We start from the raw sequence: 20,648 nt of genomic DNA, 5'->3' as shown, positions 1-20,648 counted from the left end.
CAGATGGAACATGTTCATGTGTCGATTATGCAACCAGGTATTTAGTGCACAACTTGTCGACAAGTAGAAACACAAGTCATGCACGATAGAACTGCTAGATTATATGTTCTCATATCCTAGATTTCGAAGATTATATTACAAAAACCACCACGAAATTGCTAGGCTAATCAATTATGCAAACTGTGTAGGATTTCACTACAGCCAACAACAGAGGCAAAGCCACAAGCACTGCCAGGGTCACTCATCACTGCACCAGATCCCTCCTAGCTTGTTACGCATGAAAGACAATTCAGGAACACACCGATCAGTTTATTTAGTAGCGAAAAGTGTTATCCGGGCCATACTTGCTTCTGATGTTGTAATGATCAAACTTTGGATCACTGTAGTCGGCTGACTTCATCTCGACTGATTTTGGTTCAGTGCCCACAGCACCAAAGAGGGCCTCGGAACTCTTGTCACGATGACGGTGCCGAACTCGATCTTTCTGGGGCTTAGAACTCACCTGAGCCTCTACAGAGCCATAAAAGTCTGCATACTCTTGTCTCTTCGATGATCTGTGCTTGCTAGGCAGCGAGGGATCCTTGAATTTGGGGACTTTGCTACTCTTCTGGGGCTTTGGTGCTGTTTCGGTGACCACATTTGGTTCATGAAGTGTCTCGGACATAGGCGAGGGACTCTTTTGCTTCTGCACAACGGGCGGTACTGCTTTGTCTTCAGGCATGACAAGATGATCTTTGAGAGGAGTCAGGCCAGCACTTCGTTTGCGACAAAGGCCAAATGGGACGAGGTTGAGAAGCATATTGCCAATTCCTTCAACAGCAAATTTAGATAGATCAACAAGAAGCCTCCCGAGAGATGGCCATCCAGCACCAGGCTCCTCTTTCAGGGTCTCTACAACGAGAGTAGGTTTCTCCAAGGAGTTGCCCTCGTGTTGTGCACTTTCGAACGCTTGATTCTGAAGAAACAAAAATCAGATGTTATTAACAATTGTAAATTAAATAGAAAATAAGTGAGGGCTCTCACGTATGATAATTAAGTATGACAGTATGAATATAGTGCTTGTAACTGGAGAATGACAAGACCTATTATCGATGCCTAAATATTGCTTTGGAAAGATAAGAAACAAAGGCAAGACAAGCAAAACACATTATATCTATATTTTATCACCTTGTGGGAAATGAGAGGCCCAAATCCATGCTGCAGCAAGCATGAGACATAACCTGCCAACACTGCACCGATGACCATAATAATATCTGCCAAAATAGAACATCATTAATCCAGGACGTAGATAAATATCTCAAGAACACATAGGTCATTATTGAAAAAAAAAATCAGATGTTATATTCAAGCAGGGGGATTGCCATCAATCTGCAGACGGTTGGAAATAGGGGCCAGATCAGCCATTGACATTTATACAATGCCTCTTCTTCAGCGAGAAAATCAAACCACTCATATAACAGATAAAAATTTTTCACTTGCAATAATTCATTCAAAGTCATACCAAAATAGAAATGGCATGGAAGACTAAAGTGAAAAGATGAGAATGTTGGAAACACAGTCTGTAAAGACGTTTTAAACCCAGCTACAAGTCATATATGAATATAATTCTTACTCATTTCCAGTAAATCTTGAGTAGGATATTTATCACAATTATTTAGAAAAGACGTTGCCTTCCATAACTATAACCAAACAGACTGATAGACCTCCATAGATATGACAATATCAAGCAAGCTGATTGCAAACTCATGAAGCTCAGGCAACGTATAAGATTGCATTCTCATTCTCTTCTTGCTCTTTTCTTCTGACAGGCAATTGAACATGAAATAGAAGTTAAAAAAAATTCTGGATTTTTTAATTTCCAAAGGACTATGTCAAATCTGCACTTGAGACAAATCAGGACCGTCAAAACCCAGCTCAGGTGGCCGTTAAATCTCAATCAGTTCAGATTAATAGCTAACAGAAGTCTATCCCACAAACAAATTGTGCCAAAATCAGGCTTTTTCCTAATTTAGGTTTGGTGCTTCTTGTATGTTAAACATGTTCATACTTTGTAGATTTTGATATTTCTGGAATCGTGTTTATTTTCTTGACATACAGATGATGCAATTAGGAGTTCATAAACAAGGAAATTTACAAACATTGCGACAAAGGTTATATGCAAGGTTCAGAATGGTTGCAGAAGCAATGCATTAGATACATTTATCATCTTTTTTTGAAACCTCCATTTACATAAAATTGTATAGTGTACACTAAGAGTAATCTACACACAAGGTCACACTGATGTGAAGAAGTACAAAACAAGGTACTTCTCATGATAAAAGCACAGTTCAGTGATTTCTCTGCTGATTCTAGTTCTAAGAGACAAGAAAACTCGGTATACTGTACAGGGATTGGATAGGCTGTACGATCTCAAAATAGTCCATGAACTTGAATGAATCACCTGAGATGACTGTAACTATGTGCATATGATCCTGGAAAAGAAAATAATTGCCAACACAGAGAAAAGGTTTGCTCAGGTATTGGTTACAGAGAAAAAAATATCAAGAGGAATTTACATCAAGATAATGATATCCATAGTGATAAGATAGGAGACCATACATTTATTCTTCTTTTCCAATAAAGAAAGTCAAAGGAGAACTCTAATGGAGATGTGGTATGTTAAAGAGGAAAAAAGAAATTTGAATGGAAGGGATTATTACATTTCAATTTCCAACATTGTGCATCAGGAAAAAGATGGACTATGTAATACACACACACACATATATGCATGTATGTATGTATGTATGTATGTATATACATATATATGTGTATATATATGTATATATAATATATATATACAAACACACATTGAGCAGCCTATTATTGATACTAAGGTTCAAGCATTCTTACGCATTAAGGTCAGACCAAGCTTCATACAGGTTCAAGTTTGAGGCAGACTAGGTTTGGTCAGTGTAGCAGAAATAGTTGTCAGTTTCCTACAAGCATAAAGGTACAGGAAATAGTGACTGATAGTTGTTCATGATACCGTTCAGACCTACGAACTACAAAGGAAAAATTGGCCTCCAATCACAAGTTTGTTGACGAAATTATATTGCATTGGGAAGAGGACCAAATGATGATGAGGATCTTCATCAGCTTCCAACTATTTTTTATTGGATTTATCCCAATACATTTATGTTAATAGCAATGTCCATGGGGGAGTTCATGGGTCATCATGCAGATTTTATGGCTTCTAGTTAACTGTACCTTAATCTTCCTCTTGATATCCTAAAACCACACATGAATTGAATTGGATGATTTTCCATAGTCTTATTCTTGATTTATGGTATGTCAATTTGACTCAAATACTAGCATTTCTTATATAATCTTTCCTTAAATTATCAATAAGGACAACAATAACAGCTACAGAAGAAAGCCATAAAGGTCATGCCTATTTCATGTTGGCTCATGACATAAATCAATCATCTTCAAATAACTATCGACCTCTCTGAAGACAAACTAAGTATGAAGAGCACGAAGATGAATTCTGGCGGATGATGTTGTGATCGAGCTCATACGAGAGAATGAAGCTTGAGGGTAAAATGGTTTTGACAAAAGTGAAAGAGAACAAGGATTTTGAACATGATGGAATATTGCATTGTGACAACTATGTATGAGTCCCACAATCCTTGATTATAGATGAGGCAAATTTATTAGTAAAATATCCTAAAAAATATTAAGATATGGTTCTAACCTGAAGTCGAGACCGAGCTATACTGGTATTCGCAGTCCTCTTGCTGAAGAGAAATTTGGCGAAGAGCAGCATTTCCCCTGTCCACAACCAATAAAGAACATGTTCTTCCAACATATACCACATCAAAATCAGTAGAAAACTTGGCATCCTCACTAGGCCCATCTCTGTATCCTGCAATATTGGATTTGCCACCAGCAATAGTTGTCACACCTGCAGCGGATAACCTCAAGTAAACACATGCAATTTGGTTCACCAATTGCAGAAATAACACTCGTAATCCCATAATCATTAAATCTGATGCAGGATATTGTCCAAGTGATGCACCTGCTTCACCTATCTTCCGAATAGCCAGATTAGAAGTATCAGCAACGTACACATTCCCCTTGTCGTCCATGGTGACACCCTTTGGGTGATAGAAACGAGCATCGCTCGGTTTACCATCAACATGTCCAGAGTATCCCTGAAATGACCCGGCAACCAGCCTTGCTCTGCTATCTGCATTTATCCTTTTGTCAGCAAAAAATATGCTAATGTCGAACCATAAGAACTAAAGATCTCATCTTGACTAAAGCAAAAAAAAAGAGAAGATATCCTAATTGCAACAGGAAGGAACCCTTGACCACAAAGAAGCCTCAAAGAATTTGATATCTGCAACGACAGATTGCAAGAAAAGATTCGAAGATGGGAGGGAGCCGCGATCATACACTGGGAGAGCGGCGGAGTGATTCGGACTATGTTGTTATTAGTGGCATCAACGGCGAAAAGCTCCCCCTCGGGGGAGACCCGGATGGTGTGCGGCACCACGCCGAGCTTGTCCCCCTCCACAAGCGTCTCCACGAAGTACCCGCTCTCAAACTCAACCACGTCCCCATCTGCCACCACAACACAACGGGGGCGACAAATCACTCGGAAAGCAACGATTTTTTACGGCAAAACCGAAGTGAAAAGGACATCGACCCACCATGATGGGTCGTTTTGGGGGAGGGCTTGGTCCATTTGAGAACGCTGGACAAATGCTTCACTATAGCACCTGCAAGAAGAAGAAGAAGGAGAAGTAAAATGAAAGCGATCTACAGCAACATAGAGCTCAAACAAAAAGAATAGAGATCGGGAGCCCTTAGATTACGACCGGTGGGGGTAGCTTGCGCTTTGGAACCGAGAAACGCAGCGGAGGCGGCGGCGAGGAGGAGGACTAGTAGGCGAAGGGATCGATTCATGGCAGCTCTCCCGGGAGGAAGGACGACGGGTCCAGTGCCAGGAAGGGGGATCCGTATGATCGATGTCTCACTGTTTTCGCGTCGGGGTTAAGCTGCGCTTACAGTGTGGTGCGGTGCGTGATAGCCGCAGCGTGCAACGCCCCGCTTAAAACGCCATTATTTATTCGTCTGTCCGCTTGGTTTGCGGTAAAGATGCGACGGGAAAGGGGAATGGAAAGGGCAAAAGCGCTGCCACTCTGATCGTGTTCGATGCGGGCCTATAAATTAATTGGGCCATATTTGGGCCCATGGATCCATCCAGATGCATGGGCTACACTTGGCCCTTCAGCAACAGTGTCGGAAGGTACAGTTGAGATCGAATACAGATGACCAAAGTAAGTCTTTTAGTAAAGCCGAAGGTCATGTCAACTCTCATGATACTTTTGACCGCTCAGAGGTAATGGATCTTTGCCTTCAAAGGACGAACCGACGGCTGTGATGCGATCATCGGTAGAAGGACAGAAATAGCCACTTTTGGGAGCCACTTTTGTGATGCGATTAGGAGATTGGGTTAATTAAAGGGGATGCAAACGGAACAGCAGGGTCCCACGCGCCGGCACCGGCGCCACCGACAGCGGCGGGGGCTCCACCTTCCCTCCATCGTGCCATTGGACGGTGGCCGTCGTGTGACGTGGCTGGCATCGTTGGGGTTTTCGGCTTTGAAGTTTTATTTATCTTTAATCTTGTAGTTAAAATTACTGATGGAGATTACGTAAATATACATATAAATCTTAGATTTATGACACACATGAATGAATGTGAAGATAAAACCAATTACGATAGAACCAAAATCGAGGTGGGACCCATCGGGTCCCGCTCGTGACAGAACAGTGGATGGTGTATGGGCGGGAAAGGCGCGGTGGGGTCCCTTTCGGAGACGCAAAGCACGTGCGAAGGAGGGTAGCCGTTGTCGCAGCATTGGATTCTGTCACAGTCTTTTGGTTGGCGATTTGACGTTGGTGCTCGTGTGTCTGTGTGCGTGCGGAGCTCCTCCCGAGAAGAGAAGAACGAGTTAGGAGGCCGAGGAGTGGGTGAAAAGAGCTGAAGAAGATGAAGTTGGGAGGGAGAGAAACCAGACCTTTGCTGCGCCTTTAGCCCCCTCAGCAGGTTTTGCATGGAACGATGTGTTCAGCGGAGGAGGGGAAAGAAGAAGTGGGAAGAGAAGCGAGAACTTGGACTGTAACAGGTTTTGCATGGAAACAAGTGTTCAATGGAGTGGAAGGCCTGCGCTGCATCAAAAGATGAAAGAGATGAGAGATGAGAGATGAGAGATTCCAGAGTTCCAACTCTCTCTCTCTCGTACAGGACTCCACGAAAGTGAAGGCATGATCTTTACCCGAGCAGAAGATCCGAACTCCATTAATGAGGTGAGAGTGTCATCATCCAATGGTGAAGGGCGTGGACCAAACGTCAAACGTCTTCTACTGTAGACGTTTAATGTCTCCATTTGCACTGCTCTCCATCAGAACACAGAGTCATGTATATTTGGATGAGTTTTGTCCGAGTGCTTCACGTTTCCTTTGCAGCGTCAATTTTGTATTGCTTGAATATTTCCGCTGAAAGTTTGCAGAACTCCTGCGGAGAAGCCGACACAGATGAGGAAAGAAGGAAGGTAAAAAATATGGGTTCATGGCAACATGTTTTCACGAGATTAGTAGTACCCAAAAAAAAAGAAAAAGAAAATAAAAATCCCACCTCCCAAAATCCAGCTGGAATAGACTACATCGGGTGAGAACATCTCAATTCCCATGGATGCCCCTCTGTTGTACCTAAATTACCCCCCACCTTGTCCTGCTAAGTATGAAAAATAACATCTCAGACGCGTAGGGCTGTTTATGTAATATAGAGCGTATGTTCGGGGTAATTTAGGCAATAAAATCAACGGGTGCCAGAGGTGGTCTTTATTTTCCGATGCCGCGCCTCCCGACGTTTCCCAGTTCACATCTCTCTGCTTCCTCCCTTCCTCGCGCCACAGTTCACATCCATTGGTCGGTCTCTCTCTGTATTCTCGCCGTCGATCTTGATCTTTTGCCCGTTGGTGCTCTTCCGAGGGCTCTCTCGCCCTCGCGCAAACGAGCTCGGGGGTAGAAGGGAGGAGGAAGAAGACGAAGAGGACCGCTGTAAAGATTCCATTTTTGGGGTCGTTTTCGCTCTTCCGACGTTCTCCCCGAGGTCAGTCGAATGGGAGGCTTCCTACTTGAGGTTATTCTTTTCCAATGGTTGTTCTATATATGACAAGATCGCCACTGCGAACGATGGGTACCGCTAGGGAGCGATAGGAGAAGGCCCTCTGCTGCGGCTTCTTCTGGTCCTGCCGACCCCCTGTCTTAGGTTTTCTGGTGCGTCTCCATGTCTTGGTCTCAAATAAACCCTTTTAACCGTCTATTCTTCTCATAATCCCAAACGAGTTTCGTTCTCTGGGCGAAGAGTAGATAAAAAAAGCACTTTTTTCCCTCGTTCTTTTCTGGTTCAAAAATCAGATTTTGCGTTCCTGTTTCTGCCCCTTCCAGAAATCGGATGGTAGTGAATGAATGTTCACTACGTGTGCCTGATTTTGGCATATAATATATACATCATATATAGTATTCGACGAGGGATGCCGGAAGCCATGGGAGAGTGCCGAAGATGTAGATGCACCGATTAAACTGTGGTTTCCTTGTAGCGTTTGCTTCTGCTATGGTAGCAAGAGTCACGTTCTGGTCTCTGCTCTGGGGATTTGTCTATTCTCGCCTCTGAGAACATTTGTCCACTTGCTCCATGGGCAAAAGCTTAGTACCTGGAAATTCCTATGCGGCATGTGACGCCGGTGTTTGCCGGGGCAGTGGATGGGGCCTCCCCGGGAAGACTTTTGTGTTGTGTTCCTAGTGGAGGCACGTTAGAAATAGTAACATCAAGTTGATTCCTTCCCATATAATAATTAACATGCAAGAGGAACATAGCACAAAGGACGCTGCCGCTTATCATGCTATCTTGCCAATGTTAGCGTCCGGTGTTGCTCACTGGCTTGTGAGCGCCAGAGGTCATCGTTGGATTTGTTTTGTAGTTTCATGGACGTATGATTCTTTCCATGCTTTTTCTGTTCCTAAGTTGTTTGGTGAGGCCTTCATGAGTAGACTGATCTTGATAGTTAGGACTGAGAAGAAGAAGATGGGGTCTCTTTATGAGCATCACCGTATAATAAACTGGCAATCCATGAGGGCTTCTGCAAGCTGTGATGCAAATTTTATAGAGCCGACAACCGGGCATGGCGTCGGATCAGTAACTCACCGTCGCCTTATTGGAGATTCCTCTCCCACCTAATGCTGCATGAGCCAAAGCTTTTCTTCCCCAGTTATTTTTCGCTTTTTATTCCTCTGTTGTCCTTTGTGGATTTGCCCCACCACGGGGACATGCTCCGTGTTCTTATTCATTGCAAGAATCTAATGTCCTGGAGCAGTCATCTTCATCTCGCTTATTGAATGCCTTCTTTCTGATTCTTTCGTTCAAAGGTATCGGTGCTGTTCCTCCTTTGGTAAATTACTGTTCAGAGAACAATCATTTTCTTGCTATTCTATCTCTCCTTTCTTCCTCCGGGCTTTGAATACATGTATATTCTCGAACAGGAGAACCTAAAACGACAACCTATAAAATTGACCACTTTTCTCTGCATCAAAAATCCCACTGCTGGCCACTGTCCTCTCGCCCTTGGGCTGCCGCCGTCGCTCTAATCTCGGTGGATCTTCTCTTTCTTTGTCTAGATCTTGAAGCAGAAGAAGCGATGGAGTCTACCAGAGTGACGCCGCCACCCAAGTTGGGAACGCTGGCTCGGGCCTTCCATAAGATCCGTCGCCTCCGCCGCTCGGCCACCAGCTCTGCCAGCGGCGCCGACGTTGCCCTCGGCGAGGATGGCTACTCGATTCACAATCTGAAGCTGTCGCAGAGCTTCAGCGACTACTCCTCGATCCTGTCTGAAGGCGGCACCGACTTTTGCAAGGTCGAGTATGAGAAGCAGCTGCAGCAGAAGCTGGCCTCGAGGGACAAAGAAACCATGGAGTCCCTCCTCGCCAACCTCTTCGCAAGCATCTCCGCTATCAAAGCTGCCTACGCCCAGCTCCAGACGGCGCAGTCGCCGTATGATCCCGATTCGATACAGTCTTCTGACCTGGCCATCGTTGCTGAGCTCAAACGCGCCTCGGAGCTGAAGCACTCCTACTTCTGGAACCAGTCCTTCCTCCCAAATCCTGCTCCTATGCCGCAGCCGACGCTCGCTGCCCAGATCGAAGAGCAGCGCAATCTAATCAAGACATACCAGATCACCACGAACAAGCTGGAAGCCGATCTCAAGCGCAAGGATTCGGAGATCTACTCACTTCATGGGGAACTGATCGAGTCTCAGAGAAGTAACCAAGCCTTGGAGTCGAAGCTTCATCCTGGCCTCTCTCTCTGCGCCCTGGATGACCTACAACTCGACAGCTTAAGTCCTGCAAATTTCCTTGCCTTTCTGCGATTCACCTTCAAGGCCGTCACATCCTTCGTCAAGCTAACGGTGAAGGAAATGGAGTCAGCAGGATGGGACGTCGACGCTGCTGCCACTGCCATTCAACCGGACGTGCTCCTCCTCCGTCAGAAACCCGCCGTTCGGACCTTCGCCTTCCAGTCCTACGTCTGCCATAAGATGTTCTCTGGCTTCCACCACCAACACTACGACCTCGCTGCCCTTGGAGACCGGTCGATGTGGGGTCGGCGCCAGTTCTTCGACGAGTTCACCGAACTGAACCGTCTCGGATCGACTCGAAAGCTAAGCCAGAAGCACCAGGGGATCGCGAAGTTTCTCAGGGCCAAGTATCAGGCGCTGGTGCATCCTAAGATGGAGTCATCGTTCTTCGGCAGTCTCGATCGAGGTGCTGCGGTACAGGACTCGGCGTTCTTCGCTGGGTTTGCGGAGATGGCGAGGCGAGTGTGGCTCCTCCACTGCCTGTTCTTCTCGTTCGAGGACCGGTCCGTCTTCCAGGTGCGGCGGGGGAGCCGGTTCTCTGAGGTGTACATGCAGAGCGTGGGGGAGGAAGAGGAAGACGACGAGGGCGTGGAGGAGGTTGCAGCCGCCCGATTCAGACCGGCCACGGTCGGGTTCACGGTCGTCCCCGGGTTCGGAGTCGGTGGGACGCTGATCCCGTGCAAGGTCTGCCTCGCATCAGCGGCTTCAGCTGATGATCGACGGTCGTGATGCGACCGGCTGACCATCGGACGGTGCACCACGTAGGCATCAGGCTCTTTGGCTACGTGATGCATGGGAGAGTAGTCAACGCGAGAGATCAAGAAAAGGGAAGAAGGAAATATGTCTCCGAACGACTATGAAGCTGAAAGATTAGATGTTAATTGATGTCGCAAGCAGGACCTGCTGTTGTTGTTTTCTGAGATCATATTAACTATATAAATATATATATGTATGTATGTATGGATTTAGTTTAATGGAGATCGGAATAAACTAGAATTAAATCACAAGTGGTGGCATGTCTGCCATCACCAATGCGTGTTTTCTGATCGGCTTGTGCGGTGTGCTTTAGGCTGTGTGTTTCTGGTTGCAGGAGACCACTTTTGTGGCGTTTTCTCCGCTGCTCGTGGCTTTGCTGCCACTATGGGCCTACTAATTATTATCGTTATTGTTATTTATCTTAGGTGGTAATTAGTGCGAGGATTAATTAATTCAATGTACTTGGAAGGGAAATAAATACAATATTGTTATACCGGTTAGGAATCAAATGGGTGATAACGATGCACGGGCCTCTACATCAATTGAATCTTAGATGTGAGCTTGATTAGCCACGAAAGTAGAGCACGATCAAATTTGTGACATAACTTAAAACTATTTTGTCAATTTTCTATTTATTATTTAAATATATTTTTAGTTAAGTTTAAATCTATCAAGACTCAAAAGAAATCTTATTAGAAAATCTTGATCGCTTATTCATATATTATTTTAATATCAAAACACACTAGTCGAATATTAAATCCTTACAAAACCACATGTAATAAATTTTGCATCTCAATCACTCGAGAGATAAAAAAAAAAAAAGGTGATGTACAACCATAAAAGTAAACATACTTGGGCAAATAAGAATGCATTGACAATAATGAGAACATATGAGTATTTATAACTAAAGTTGCTTTCAATTTGTTGGATGATGTTTAATGTTATACATATCAACCGCCAAATTCTGTACACACAGCGAAAGAATGGAGGATAAACAGCCAGAATGAACAATGGGGTCACGAAATCTTATCGGGGCCAACTAATTTTCCAGCTTAAGGAATAGATCCGAAAGAGCACGGTAGAGAACGGCTGCTGCAGGTGGCATTGGCATCGACCCCAGAAGTATGTCTGATGCCTTGACAGGAGCACCATAGAAACGCAAGTTCTCTGAGGTACGAGTCGTAACCATGCTACCATTGAGTGCACAACCGACGAAAGCACCTGCAACACAAGAATCCCAATGGTAATGATATAACTCTTAAACATTAGCATAACAAGTAATAAGATGATATCAATTCTCTTAGATATGCTAGCAATAACGGTTCTATTCAGTTCTACTCTAATTCAACAGAACAAGACCATACCAAGGTATTGGACGAAGAACAACAAACGCAGAGATAACTATGGTATCTAACATAATAGAAATAAGAGATACACCAACAGCAACAAATAAAATGATGACATCTATACAAGTATTCCAATGCTTCCAATGCTTGCAGCCTCTTCCATTTATACAAGTACACGAAGCATGCCTCGTATCTATCATTGGCCATGGATGATGATATGAATTAAACAAAACAAGCTAAGGTGGTATGAATTAAACAAGACAGAACCTTTGCTCAATGGATGATGATAGATGAACAACTAAACAGTATGCCTTGTGTTAAAAAACATCAATATCAAAGTATCCATGGTTTATGGCTCACCTTAAAATGATATTTTATAAGAGCAAATTCCAAGGAGGAGATTCCTAATAAAGAGAGTGTATAGGACTACATTTGCATGAAACATACCTTTACTACAGCTATATGTATAACAGGCAGCATGACCGCCATCACCTGCACGTAGATCAGCCTCAGCTGTCCGTCCGACAATTCCTGCAGCTGCACTCAATCCAGCACCAACTGATAAATGTGCACTGCCACTAAAAATTCTGACAGCATCTTTGTTCCTCAAAACAATTACATAGTCAGTTAGCTCGCCTCCAGCCTGTGGGGAAAATGTCAAACAATCATTTTAGGCATACATCACCTTATATCAAGTGTTTTTCCAATTCAATAATATTTTGAAACATAAGGCTAAACATAAAGAAATGCTAACCTGGGCCCCCCATCCACAACCAAATGAAGAGATGGCAGAGGGTGGAGACCAAGAACCATCCTCTCTACGAGCAACAACAAGACCAGTCCCAACTTTATAAGTAACCATTAATCCAACATTAACAACAGTCAGTATTGCAAGGCCCCTTGCTTCTTTCAGAATAGCATCAGGAATGGACTTCTCAGGTTTCAGTGAACCCACCTAGCAATAATTTATAGCAAGCTTTGAGTTTCTCATGAAGTGCCCATTGTTGTGCAAAAATAATATGTGACATGTAACCTTAAGTAGAACTTACAAGAAAAAGATGTAAACCACATTCCTGAAATCATTGGAAGAGTTCATAAATTATAGAAGATGTTTCAAATAACAAGAAGTACATACAGTATCACAAAAAAAAGGAATATCTTGTATTTCAGCTAGTTTTTTTTTTAGTCTTTTCAACTCAATGTTTTATTGTCATGATAAGACTATCTGACTGCTAAAACATGAATGATTTCACTAATGCAAACTTTTTGCATGCTAGACAGAAAGGAAACAAGAAAATAAGTGAAAAAGGAAATATATCTTTAAGGCTAAGTTGAGAAACTTAACAACACATACAAGAAACAAAGAAATTGGATAAACAACGAGTGTGATTAAACTATACTCTGTTCAAAATCTAATCAACTGCATTGTTTTAGTTCTCAAACTAAGCCCATGCCAGTGCAAATACTAGATGTTAAAATCACCATCAAACCAAAAAACATGCAAACAAGACAAGGCAGCAATTCACATGTGAAAAATCTTACTATCAGATTGTCTGAGCAAAATACACCTAAATTATATTGCAGTGCCATTAGAGAATAGAATTTACCTTATTGTAACCATGAATTATATTTGCTGCCTTGTAAATCTCATACTCCATAGTCCGTCCCCATGGGAAGTTCAACCATGACCGCAGGGTGCTGAGGTCTGTCAAATCATGTGTTGGAAGCTGTGAAGCATGACTAACCTGATCCATTAAGTAAGGCTGAATCGGCTCCAAACGGACACAACAAACATCACAAACCCGTTGGGGGTCTGAAATTCTGAACTTTGGAGGCAACAAGCTTCTTCCTTTGGAGCAATCATTGCAAAATATCCCACCACAAAACCGGCAATGATGCCGTGAACACATGATTGGATGAAAGTGAATGTTGCACAACATGCAAGCAGCTGCAGCACTGTCAGACAACCACTTTGGTGGCTTTGTTTCAAGAATTTCGTTGCTTTGCCCAAAGTTAGCCTCCGCAAGTGTATTAGCCATCTCTTTCCAAGTTTCTTGTAAGAGATCTGATATGCAAGACACCCTGCAACTCCTTAGTTCACCTGAAGTAAGGACGCTCACTTTGCCACGGGCCACAATAAGCATCTCAGAAACCACATCCCACATGGTCATCTCCTTATCTTCTCCAGAAAACTGGTCCCAACTGAATTCTCCCTCAGGGAAGTACCCACCATCGGAATGGAGTCCCTTGCTCCATTCATCATGGTCACCTTCTAGCATGGGAGGAACAGAGACAGGTATCCAGTAGCCGCTTTCTTCATAAAGTGGAGAATCATAATAGAAATATTTGCCTGATTTTTGTGCTGCAGGATCCTGAACCATTTCTGAAATGTATGGTTTTTCAGTCTTGGATGAAGAGCTATTGTTGTGGCTGCCCTCCATTCGGTCAGGTATCTATTCAAATTTAGATTTATAGCCACGAGCATCAACAAACAACAGTCGTATACAGATTTAAGCTTTTAAGACATGATGCTGAAATCATAGAGATATTATTTGTAGGTGTCAATTTCTGTTTGGTGGATTTTGACATTATTCTGAATACTCATGAAATAAATGTATAATTGTTCTAAAATCTTACAGAATTCTAATAAATAAGAGGATGCTTGTATAATCTATTGAATATATGTTTCTGAACACTATGACAATCCGAAAAACTTAAACTGTCAATATAAACTTATAAAAGTTACTCACAACACCCTGCACTTCAACTTTCAAGCAACTGAAAAATAAATGAACAGAAGCAAAAAAAATGATGGAGAATGTAAAATATAATATTATCCATAATAACTTGTACGTCGAAACCCTTCGGCTCGACCGAGAGGGCATTACTACCATGAACTGTAGTGCAGTTGAAACTTAAAGTCATAGAATCACCGCACAATATCTGCCCAAAGCAATGTTGCACTAAGGGCAAACATATGAAACCATCAACGACCCGAATTTTCACAGTAATATATATAATATATCTAGATATATGATCTTTAAACAAATCGCCAATAATTTTCACAGTAGAAACTCAAAATACCTCCTTCCTCAATTCGCCAAATATGAAACCAACAAATAGGCTCAAACAATTTCTTCTTTTTGCAAAAGTAATGATATATGATCAAAGAGAGAAGATAGGGACGAAAGTCATCACCTCGGGGGATGAAGGGGTAACCTCCGGTCCTGGCTTAGCAACATCAGAGAGCCCAGGATCGATCGCCTCCATGGACATCAAGGTTGTGCGGGACGACATCGGTTCTTCGACCTCGATTACAGGGTAGAGATTGTTGCACCCAACCATCGAGAACCGATGAAACAAACGAAAGCGTGTCCACTCACCAGAAATCGTTCATCGATCGAGGACGATTAAGAGACGAGTCCGATATCGAAAGGGAATTAGGGATTGGGGAATCGCACAAGAGTTCGAGGTGTAAAGGTAATCTTTCCCTAAAAGAAACCAATACCTATTCACAGGCCAACCGTAGCAGAAACCGTACATACTATGTATAAAGTAGAGCATAAAACATGTCACGTGCGGTGTATGACACGAAGCAAAATGGGAGACGCTGCGCGCGAAGTCAAAGTCGACTGTTGAGTCTTGACCCAATTCACGAACCGTTGGGTCAACTTTGGGCCTAATTAATTTTGACCCAATTCCGTCTTCGGGTCACACCCATTTTGATACACATTGATAGTATATATACTCTTTACGTGAGAATCATATCAGCGTGAGAAGCTCTTTTTTATCTGTGTTCGAAAGATCCATACGTATATTAAGGATATGGTCAATAAAGTATCATCAAAATCCACTGAGAAAGGTGGAGACTTCCCCTGCAAAAAGCATTCCATTACAACTTTAATTTAAATATAGCGTTTAGAAGATCCTACGACGGCAGAGTTGTAATGGATAGATTTGTTTTGATGAACAACACAATCGTCAAATCGCATTCTTTGCTGCGAGCATTGCAGAAATGCATCAAATTTTCCACCAGAGAAACCTAGATTTCTATCACGATGAACAGCAAGTTCAGGAAGAACCTGAGGGCCGTTCGCCATCTCCTCCGATGATACTAGCTCATCACCGGCAATCTCGGATGCTCATCAGTCGGCAACTTTGATACTGTTGTGACGGCTGCCAGCAACTTGCGATCCGCGTACTCGGAGCGATAATAAGCCACCGCGTCCCGCATGTCCTCGAAAAGCACCGCCACCTCGAAGAACTTCATCACCTTGCGGAGCTCCTGGTCGGCGAGATCGTCGGAGAAGGGGGCCACCTGCAGTGCATTCTCCGGCTGCAGCGCGTAGGCGTTCGGGTTGTCGTCCACCAGCACCGCCCGGTCCAAGGCCCTCCCTACCACCGACAGATCCTTAACCAGCTTCCCCTCCATCTCCTTGCATGAGTCCCGGTACAGCCGGTGGGATATGAGCTCCCCGCCCGGATCGAGGCGGTCGAGCACGAGCGAGGCGTACTCCCTCAGCCCCGCGGTGAACACGATCACCTCGAAGGCTTTGGCTGCCGCCCTGAGCAGCTCGTCGGCGCCCGGCCGCTTGAGGACGTAGAAGGGGACGACGCGGCCGTCGATGGAGGGGTGGACCGCGAAGTCGTAGCGCTCGGGTGGGGGGTCGGTGCGGGAGTGGACCAGGGTCTCGTCGAGGTCCAAAAAGACGGTCTTTTTCTCCGGGAACGACGGCGGAGGGAGCGGGGCTGCCGCGGCCGGTGGCGAAGGTGGCTGCGGTGGTCCTTTGACGGTGATGGTGCTGAGGCGGCGGAAGCCGAGCTTGTGGGGGTTGGGGGTGTTGGAAGCGGAACGGCCGAGGATAGCGAGGCGGGAGAAGATCTTGACGAGGCGGCGGCGGCAGGAGCGGACGGAGCGGTCGATGGCGGCCTTGAGGGGGGATGAGGACTTACTGCACTTCCTCTTGCTGTTGCTGGTGCTGCGGCGGATGGACTTCGGGGGGGTTTTGGAGACCATTTCTTGTGTTCCTCTCCTCCTGTCGCACTTTAAGGCACGAAGAGGAGAAGGAAGACGAAGAGGAAGACCAGAGATGGGCGTCCTTCTGTGCTTGGTTACTTTATTTGACTTGGAAAGAAGGTGTGGGAGGGGGCTGATACTTTCAACGGTCGAGAAAGGTTCGGAGTTTTGAATAGGTGCTGTAACGGTCGAAAAAAGGTGTGCCTCCTACCAGAGTTCATTGCTGGAATGAGCTGGCATCGCTTTCGCGAGGATTCACCGGGCAGGCGAAGATTTCCGCGACAGGTGTCATCAGTGTGCGCACGTTAACTGACGTGGAAGAGCTTGCGCAGCAACTGCAAATAATGCTGGGGAAAGCCCTATATCCTAAGAATCCGACTCGAACATGGATCCTCGAGTCCACCGGCATCCAAAAGCTTATCGGATCGTGGGCGGACTGGACCCGATAGCCCCTTCATATAACTGGGCCAGGCTTCAATTAGTGTGATTACCGCCAAACATTTCGAATCTCGACTCCCGTCTCTTCCTCCCCTCCCACGCGGATCAAATCAAGACGGCGAGGCGATTCCTCCAGGTATTCCCCGACGTGATTCCGCTGTCTGGAAGTCCTTCCTCTTCGATTTTTACAGGTTGATCTCCATATCAAATTTCCTCAATCATATGGGCGTCAGATGTATAGCCTAATTCTATCAATTGTCGATATATTTTTCTCTGTTAAAGGTTCGATCGAATGGGTTTCCTGCGATCGGATCGAATATCCGTTTATGATCGGAGGAAGTTCTCTTCTCACAAACCTTTTTGTAGGGTTAATTTGTAATCTTTCTTTGCTAAGCTTTAGGGTTAATTTGAAGTTTTGGTACACGAGCACGTGGTCTGGGATTGGCAGATTCATGTATTTTGCCATAAATCTGTGTTTTTCACCTTATGTTCTCTGTAAATTCTGGAAGAAGAGATTAGATGGTTTGTGATTGTTATCTGATACTCACTGTTTAGAGCGGCAATTGACAACTGTAATGTGTGATGCAAACATTTAATTTTATCTCCAATGTTTCGTTTGAGAAAGAGAAGATAAGTGCATTAGTTCCTTTTAGATAGTCTTCTAATGCACGTATCATGATAAGCTTCCAATTGTTACTTGCATGAAGAAAGTTTGTTATTCAAGGACTAATTATCTGTTTTCATATATTGCAAAAATCCTACTTTTTATTGTTTGTCCTGAACTTTTTACCTTTGGTCACAATGTCCAACCAATCTCCAGTGATTTTTCGATCTGTCATTCACAGTGGATAAGAAGAAAGGAGTCCTTTTGTTTTTTTATCACATTGTGGAAATTTAATCTTCTACAGGGCTCTGTCTTAACATTGCTGGCGGTGGAGTTTCTCAACATTGTGCAATTGGTATTTGATATTAAGAGCTGTGATGAGGTGTAATGCTTGTTGGAGGGAATTGGAAGGGCGAGCTGTGTCGACCACCTGTGGTCATCTATATTGTATCCAACACATATTTTAAAGAATAACCAGCTTTAACTAGATGTGGAGCAGTTTACAATGTAGCTGTGCATAGTCAATATCCTTAACTACGTTAAAAGGCAATGAGGATGCAAGCAAGATACTAAGCAGTGATGCTGCTTGTCCAATTTGTGATCAAGTACTCTCCAAAAGGTGAAGGTCTTTCTTAAAGCTTTCTTTGTGTTAAGTGTTTATTGTACACTAATTAATATCATTCAATGTTATTTTTTTGCAAATTAATCAACATTTTTGTTCTATATAGGAAGGTTTTTACTTTCATGCATATGTTTATTCCAGTTTGTAGTGCTTGTCATTGCTTCTTTTGCCACTACTATGATTAACCACACGTGTTTGCTTATCAGTCTTATGAGACCAGTTGACATAAATCCTGGCAATGAATGGATAAATGTAAGATTTGCTTTTGTTACCTGAAATATCAACATTATACATCTTTGGTTCAATTAAACCTTTCTCCGCATCCTTCCACTGCAGATGGCAATGGCTGGAGTTTCTCCACAAATACGTATCCTATGACCTTTTAAATTAATCATTTTTTGATTCAGTGGCTTTCTAAACTGAATTTGTGTTTGGATTTGAAAGCTTGTGTGATTTCATGTAGGAGAGGCCTTGATAATTCTCTGATCCATAGGACAGCCTTCAAACCAGATGGGGCTTTACACTGGGATGAAAATAATGGTTACATAGTAAAAATTTAGAAGAAAACTTTCTCCTGTTGCTTTCTTGACTCCATTCCACTCAGTCATGAAGAGCGCATATAGGAGTGTGATGTTCTATATTGGGCAACAGGAACTTGAGATGAATTACAAGATGAAGAAGATTGTTGGGCAGTGCAAGCAGAAATGTGAGGTCATGCAAGAAAAGTTCACAGAGAAATTGGAGCAAATTCAAACTGCATATCAGAAAATGGCCAAAAGGTGCCAAATGATGGAACAAGAGATCGAAAGCCTGTCCAAAGATAAGCAAGAACTACAGGAAAAATATGCCGAAAAATCCAGGTTGATTTACACTGGTGCTTATCTAAGTCTGATATCCTATGTTTCACCTCCCCACTGTTTTTATTTTGGTTTATTTATGGATGGCTCAGGTTCTAACAGGTTAATTATATGAAAACCAGGCAGAAGAGGAAACTTGATGAGATGTATGATCAACTAAGAAGTGAGTATGAGTCTGTGAAGCGTTCAGCAATCCAACCGGCAAACAGCTTCTTCCCTGGAGCCGAGCCAGAGTTGTTCTCCGGAATGACTAACATGATGGGTGGTAGGGAATACCTATGCAGGTTGCATTTTATCCAATAGCAGATATAAGATTTTCTAATTGCTTTATTAGAAGCTTACTTTTAGTTTTAAATATCGCATACCAATATTTCAAAACTAGTCGAATAGTTTCATTCATTTTTATCATACAATCAAGCAGAGAGCTGATGAAACTTTTGTTGAGCTCTCTCCAAAAAGTACCAGATGATTTATTTGTCGCAGATCAATCGGTTTTTACTCCTGAAACTCCAGGACGGAGAGAGATGTGGCCTTCAACGAAGACCGCTAATTTGGAAGCCTTTGACCTCTCTGGTGGCTCACCAGCAAAAGCAGCACCTGGTCCTGTTGGTTCTGGAACACGGAGACAGCCACGCCCTCCATTCGGAGCTGCTGCAAACAATCCTGCAGCGACTACTCTCCATGATCTCATAATTTCACCAATGAAGCGGCCCCAGCTTTCACGCAATCATGCTCGCTTGTTCACGTGAAGCTCTTGCTGCCTCCCCAGCGAGAGACAAAACAAGTCCTTTGCGACTTGCATATCTTGGTAGGTACGTTTTCTGTTGCTTCTTACTTGCTGTTCCTTTTAGGACCTGAAAGCTTTATTTGATTCTATAAGCAGTCCCTCTTGTTTCTGCTCTTTGCATCCTCCGGTGATTGTTTGATGGTAAAAGTTTCCTTATGGTGTTTCAATAGAAAGATTCAATTTTAAGCTGGCTTTGTAGAAGTATTTAAAAGTACAAAAAAAGAAGCGTGAGGATGTTGCTGATGAAAAGAGAATATTCTTACACTCATTTTTATATGACTCTTAGCTTCGATGATCTCTTAGTGAATTCCTCCTTGAACTTAGATCACTAATAAACTGAATACAAAGTGGGTTTAGCTGACGTTTTATGTAAATGAATTTATTTTCCTGAGCTCATTTTCACATATTGAAATAGAAGGGCCTACTTGGAAAAGAAATTGATGGATGGAAAAAGTAAATTTCTAGGTTGAAATTATCATAACAAAAAGTGGTGAATCTATAAACTATGTACTTTTATATATCTGTAGATTCATTGCATTGGAAACCTCCAAAGGTTTACGATAAGATAATTTTATCATAATTTAAGGTGTTTTCCTCTTCTTCATAGGTATAGTTTCCAGGCGTGTGCAAATCACTCAGGTCTAGAGTATTGAATAAAGAACCTAAGTAAGTTTAGAATCCAAGTTCAAGATTATCTGTTCGATACAGTTTTTTTATTTTCACCTCGGATATTATCTTTATTCTCGTCTTTAATCCTT

The 20,648-nt window shown here is 43.3% G+C and overlaps 5 protein-coding genes across 9 annotated transcripts; 2 read left to right on the top strand and 3 right to left on the bottom strand.

Moving 5' to 3' along the window:
- Window positions 1-79: 79 nt before the first annotated feature.
- LOC135643683 (uncharacterized) lies at window positions 80-5,123 on the bottom strand. Its single transcript, XM_065160963.1, has 7 exons — window positions 4,863-5,123; window positions 4,695-4,763; window positions 4,438-4,605; window positions 4,058-4,228; window positions 3,734-3,943; window positions 1,168-1,253; window positions 80-955 (listed from the first exon to the last, which is right to left on the bottom strand). The coding sequence occupies exons 1-7, from the start codon at window positions 4,948-4,950 to the stop codon at window positions 314-316; spliced, it is 1,434 nt and encodes a 477-aa protein (XP_065017035.1). The 5' UTR covers window positions 4,951-5,123; the 3' UTR covers window positions 80-313.
- Window positions 5,124-6,919: 1,796 nt separating this feature from the next.
- On the top strand, window positions 6,920-10,470 carry LOC135641983 (protein GRAVITROPIC IN THE LIGHT 1-like). Of its 3 annotated transcripts, XM_065157712.1 has the most exons (3): window positions 6,920-7,161; window positions 7,259-7,328; window positions 8,727-10,470. In XM_065157712.1, the coding sequence occupies exon 3, from the start codon at window positions 8,747-8,749 to the stop codon at window positions 10,190-10,192; it is 1,446 nt and encodes a 481-aa protein (XP_065013784.1). In that variant the 5' UTR covers window positions 6,920-7,161; window positions 7,259-7,328; window positions 8,727-8,746; the 3' UTR covers window positions 10,193-10,470. The 3 variants fall into 3 exon arrangements, with proteins under 3 accessions (XP_065013784.1, XP_065013783.1, XP_065013785.1); XM_065157711.1 differs by lacking the exon at window positions 7,259-7,328; XM_065157713.1 differs by lacking the exons at window positions 6,920-7,161; window positions 7,259-7,328 and adding an exon at window positions 7,357-8,477.
- Window positions 10,471-11,071: 601 nt separating this feature from the next.
- On the bottom strand, window positions 11,072-15,092 carry LOC103991610 (uncharacterized). Its single transcript, XM_009411112.3, has 5 exons — window positions 14,764-15,092; window positions 13,173-14,018; window positions 12,320-12,520; window positions 12,013-12,208; window positions 11,072-11,440 (listed from the first exon to the last, which is right to left on the bottom strand). The coding sequence occupies exons 1-5, from the start codon at window positions 14,908-14,910 to the stop codon at window positions 11,259-11,261; spliced, it is 1,572 nt and encodes a 523-aa protein (XP_009409387.2). The 5' UTR covers window positions 14,911-15,092; the 3' UTR covers window positions 11,072-11,258.
- A 446-nt stretch (window positions 15,093-15,538) lies between these two features.
- Window positions 15,539-16,695, bottom strand: LOC103991609 (uncharacterized). The gene has a single exon (XM_009411111.3). The coding sequence runs from the start codon at window positions 16,580-16,582 to the stop codon at window positions 15,680-15,682; it is 903 nt and encodes a 300-aa protein (XP_009409386.2). The 5' UTR covers window positions 16,583-16,695; the 3' UTR covers window positions 15,539-15,679.
- A 1,306-nt stretch (window positions 16,696-18,001) lies between these two features.
- On the top strand, window positions 18,002-19,909 carry LOC135642780 (E3 ubiquitin-protein ligase CCNB1IP1 homolog). 3 transcript variants are annotated; one of them, XM_065159200.1, is made up of 7 exons: window positions 18,002-18,071; window positions 18,171-18,243; window positions 18,453-18,498; window positions 18,583-18,613; window positions 18,851-19,106; window positions 19,226-19,365; window positions 19,569-19,909. In XM_065159200.1, the coding sequence occupies exons 1-7, from the start codon at window positions 18,002-18,004 to the stop codon at window positions 19,850-19,852; spliced, it is 900 nt and encodes a 299-aa protein (XP_065015272.1). In that variant the 3' UTR covers window positions 19,853-19,909. The 3 variants fall into 3 exon arrangements, with proteins under 3 accessions (XP_065015272.1, XP_065015270.1, XP_065015271.1); XM_065159198.1 differs by having other exon boundaries at window positions 19,563-19,909; XM_065159199.1 differs by having other exon boundaries at window positions 19,226-19,383; window positions 19,587-19,909.
- Window positions 19,910-20,648: the final 739 nt, after the last annotated feature.

The sequence above is a fragment of the Musa acuminata genome, chromosome BXJ3-7, assembly GCF_036884655.1.
Source record: "Musa acuminata AAA Group cultivar baxijiao chromosome BXJ3-7, Cavendish_Baxijiao_AAA, whole genome shotgun sequence".
Taxonomy (NCBI): domain Eukaryota; kingdom Viridiplantae; phylum Streptophyta; class Magnoliopsida; order Zingiberales; family Musaceae; genus Musa; species Musa acuminata.
Note: the sequence above shows the minus strand (reverse complement) of the source record. Positions and strands in the feature narration are given on the sequence as shown.

Excerpts from the sequence above, each read along its gene's own strand:
- LOC135642780 (XM_065159198.1), top strand. The coding sequence starts at position 18,002 with ATGAGGTGTAATGCTTGTTGGAGGGAATTGGAAGGGCGAGCTGTGTCG. Across the intron at positions 18,499-18,582 it reads CTGGCAATGAATGGATAAAT|ATGGCAATGGCTGGAGTTTC; the intron begins GTAAGATTTGCT and ends CTTCCACTGCAG. Across the intron at positions 18,614-18,850 it reads TGGAGTTTCTCCACAAATAC|TCATGAAGAGCGCATATAGG; the intron begins GTATCCTATGAC and ends CATTCCACTCAG.
- LOC103991610 (XM_009411112.3), bottom strand. The coding sequence starts at position 14,910 with ATGGTTGGGTGCAACAATCTCTACCCTGTAATCGAGGTCGAAGAACCG. Across the intron at positions 12,209-12,319 it reads GTTGTGGATGGGGGGCCCAG|GCTGGAGGCGAGCTAACTGA; the intron begins GTTAGCATTTCT and ends TTTTCCCCACAG. Across the intron at positions 11,441-12,012 it reads TACATATAGCTGTAGTAAAG|GTGCTTTCGTCGGTTGTGCA; the intron begins GTATGTTTCATG and ends CTTGTGTTGCAG.
- LOC135643683 (XM_065160963.1), bottom strand. The coding sequence starts at position 4,950 with ATGAATCGATCCCTTCGCCTACTAGTCCTCCTCCTCGCCGCCGCCTCC. Across the intron at positions 3,944-4,057 it reads TCGGAAGATAGGTGAAGCAG|GTGTGACAACTATTGCTGGT; the intron begins GTGCATCACTTG and ends TATCCGCTGCAG. Across the intron at positions 1,254-3,733 it reads TAGCTCGGTCTCGACTTCAG|ATATTATTATGGTCATCGGT; the intron begins GTTAGAACCATA and ends CTATTTTGGCAG.
- LOC103991609 (XM_009411111.3), bottom strand. The coding sequence starts at position 16,582 with ATGGTCTCCAAAACCCCCCCGAAGTCCATCCGCCGCAGCACCAGCAAC.
- LOC135641983 (XM_065157711.1), top strand. The coding sequence starts at position 8,747 with ATGGAGTCTACCAGAGTGACGCCGCCACCCAAGTTGGGAACGCTGGCT.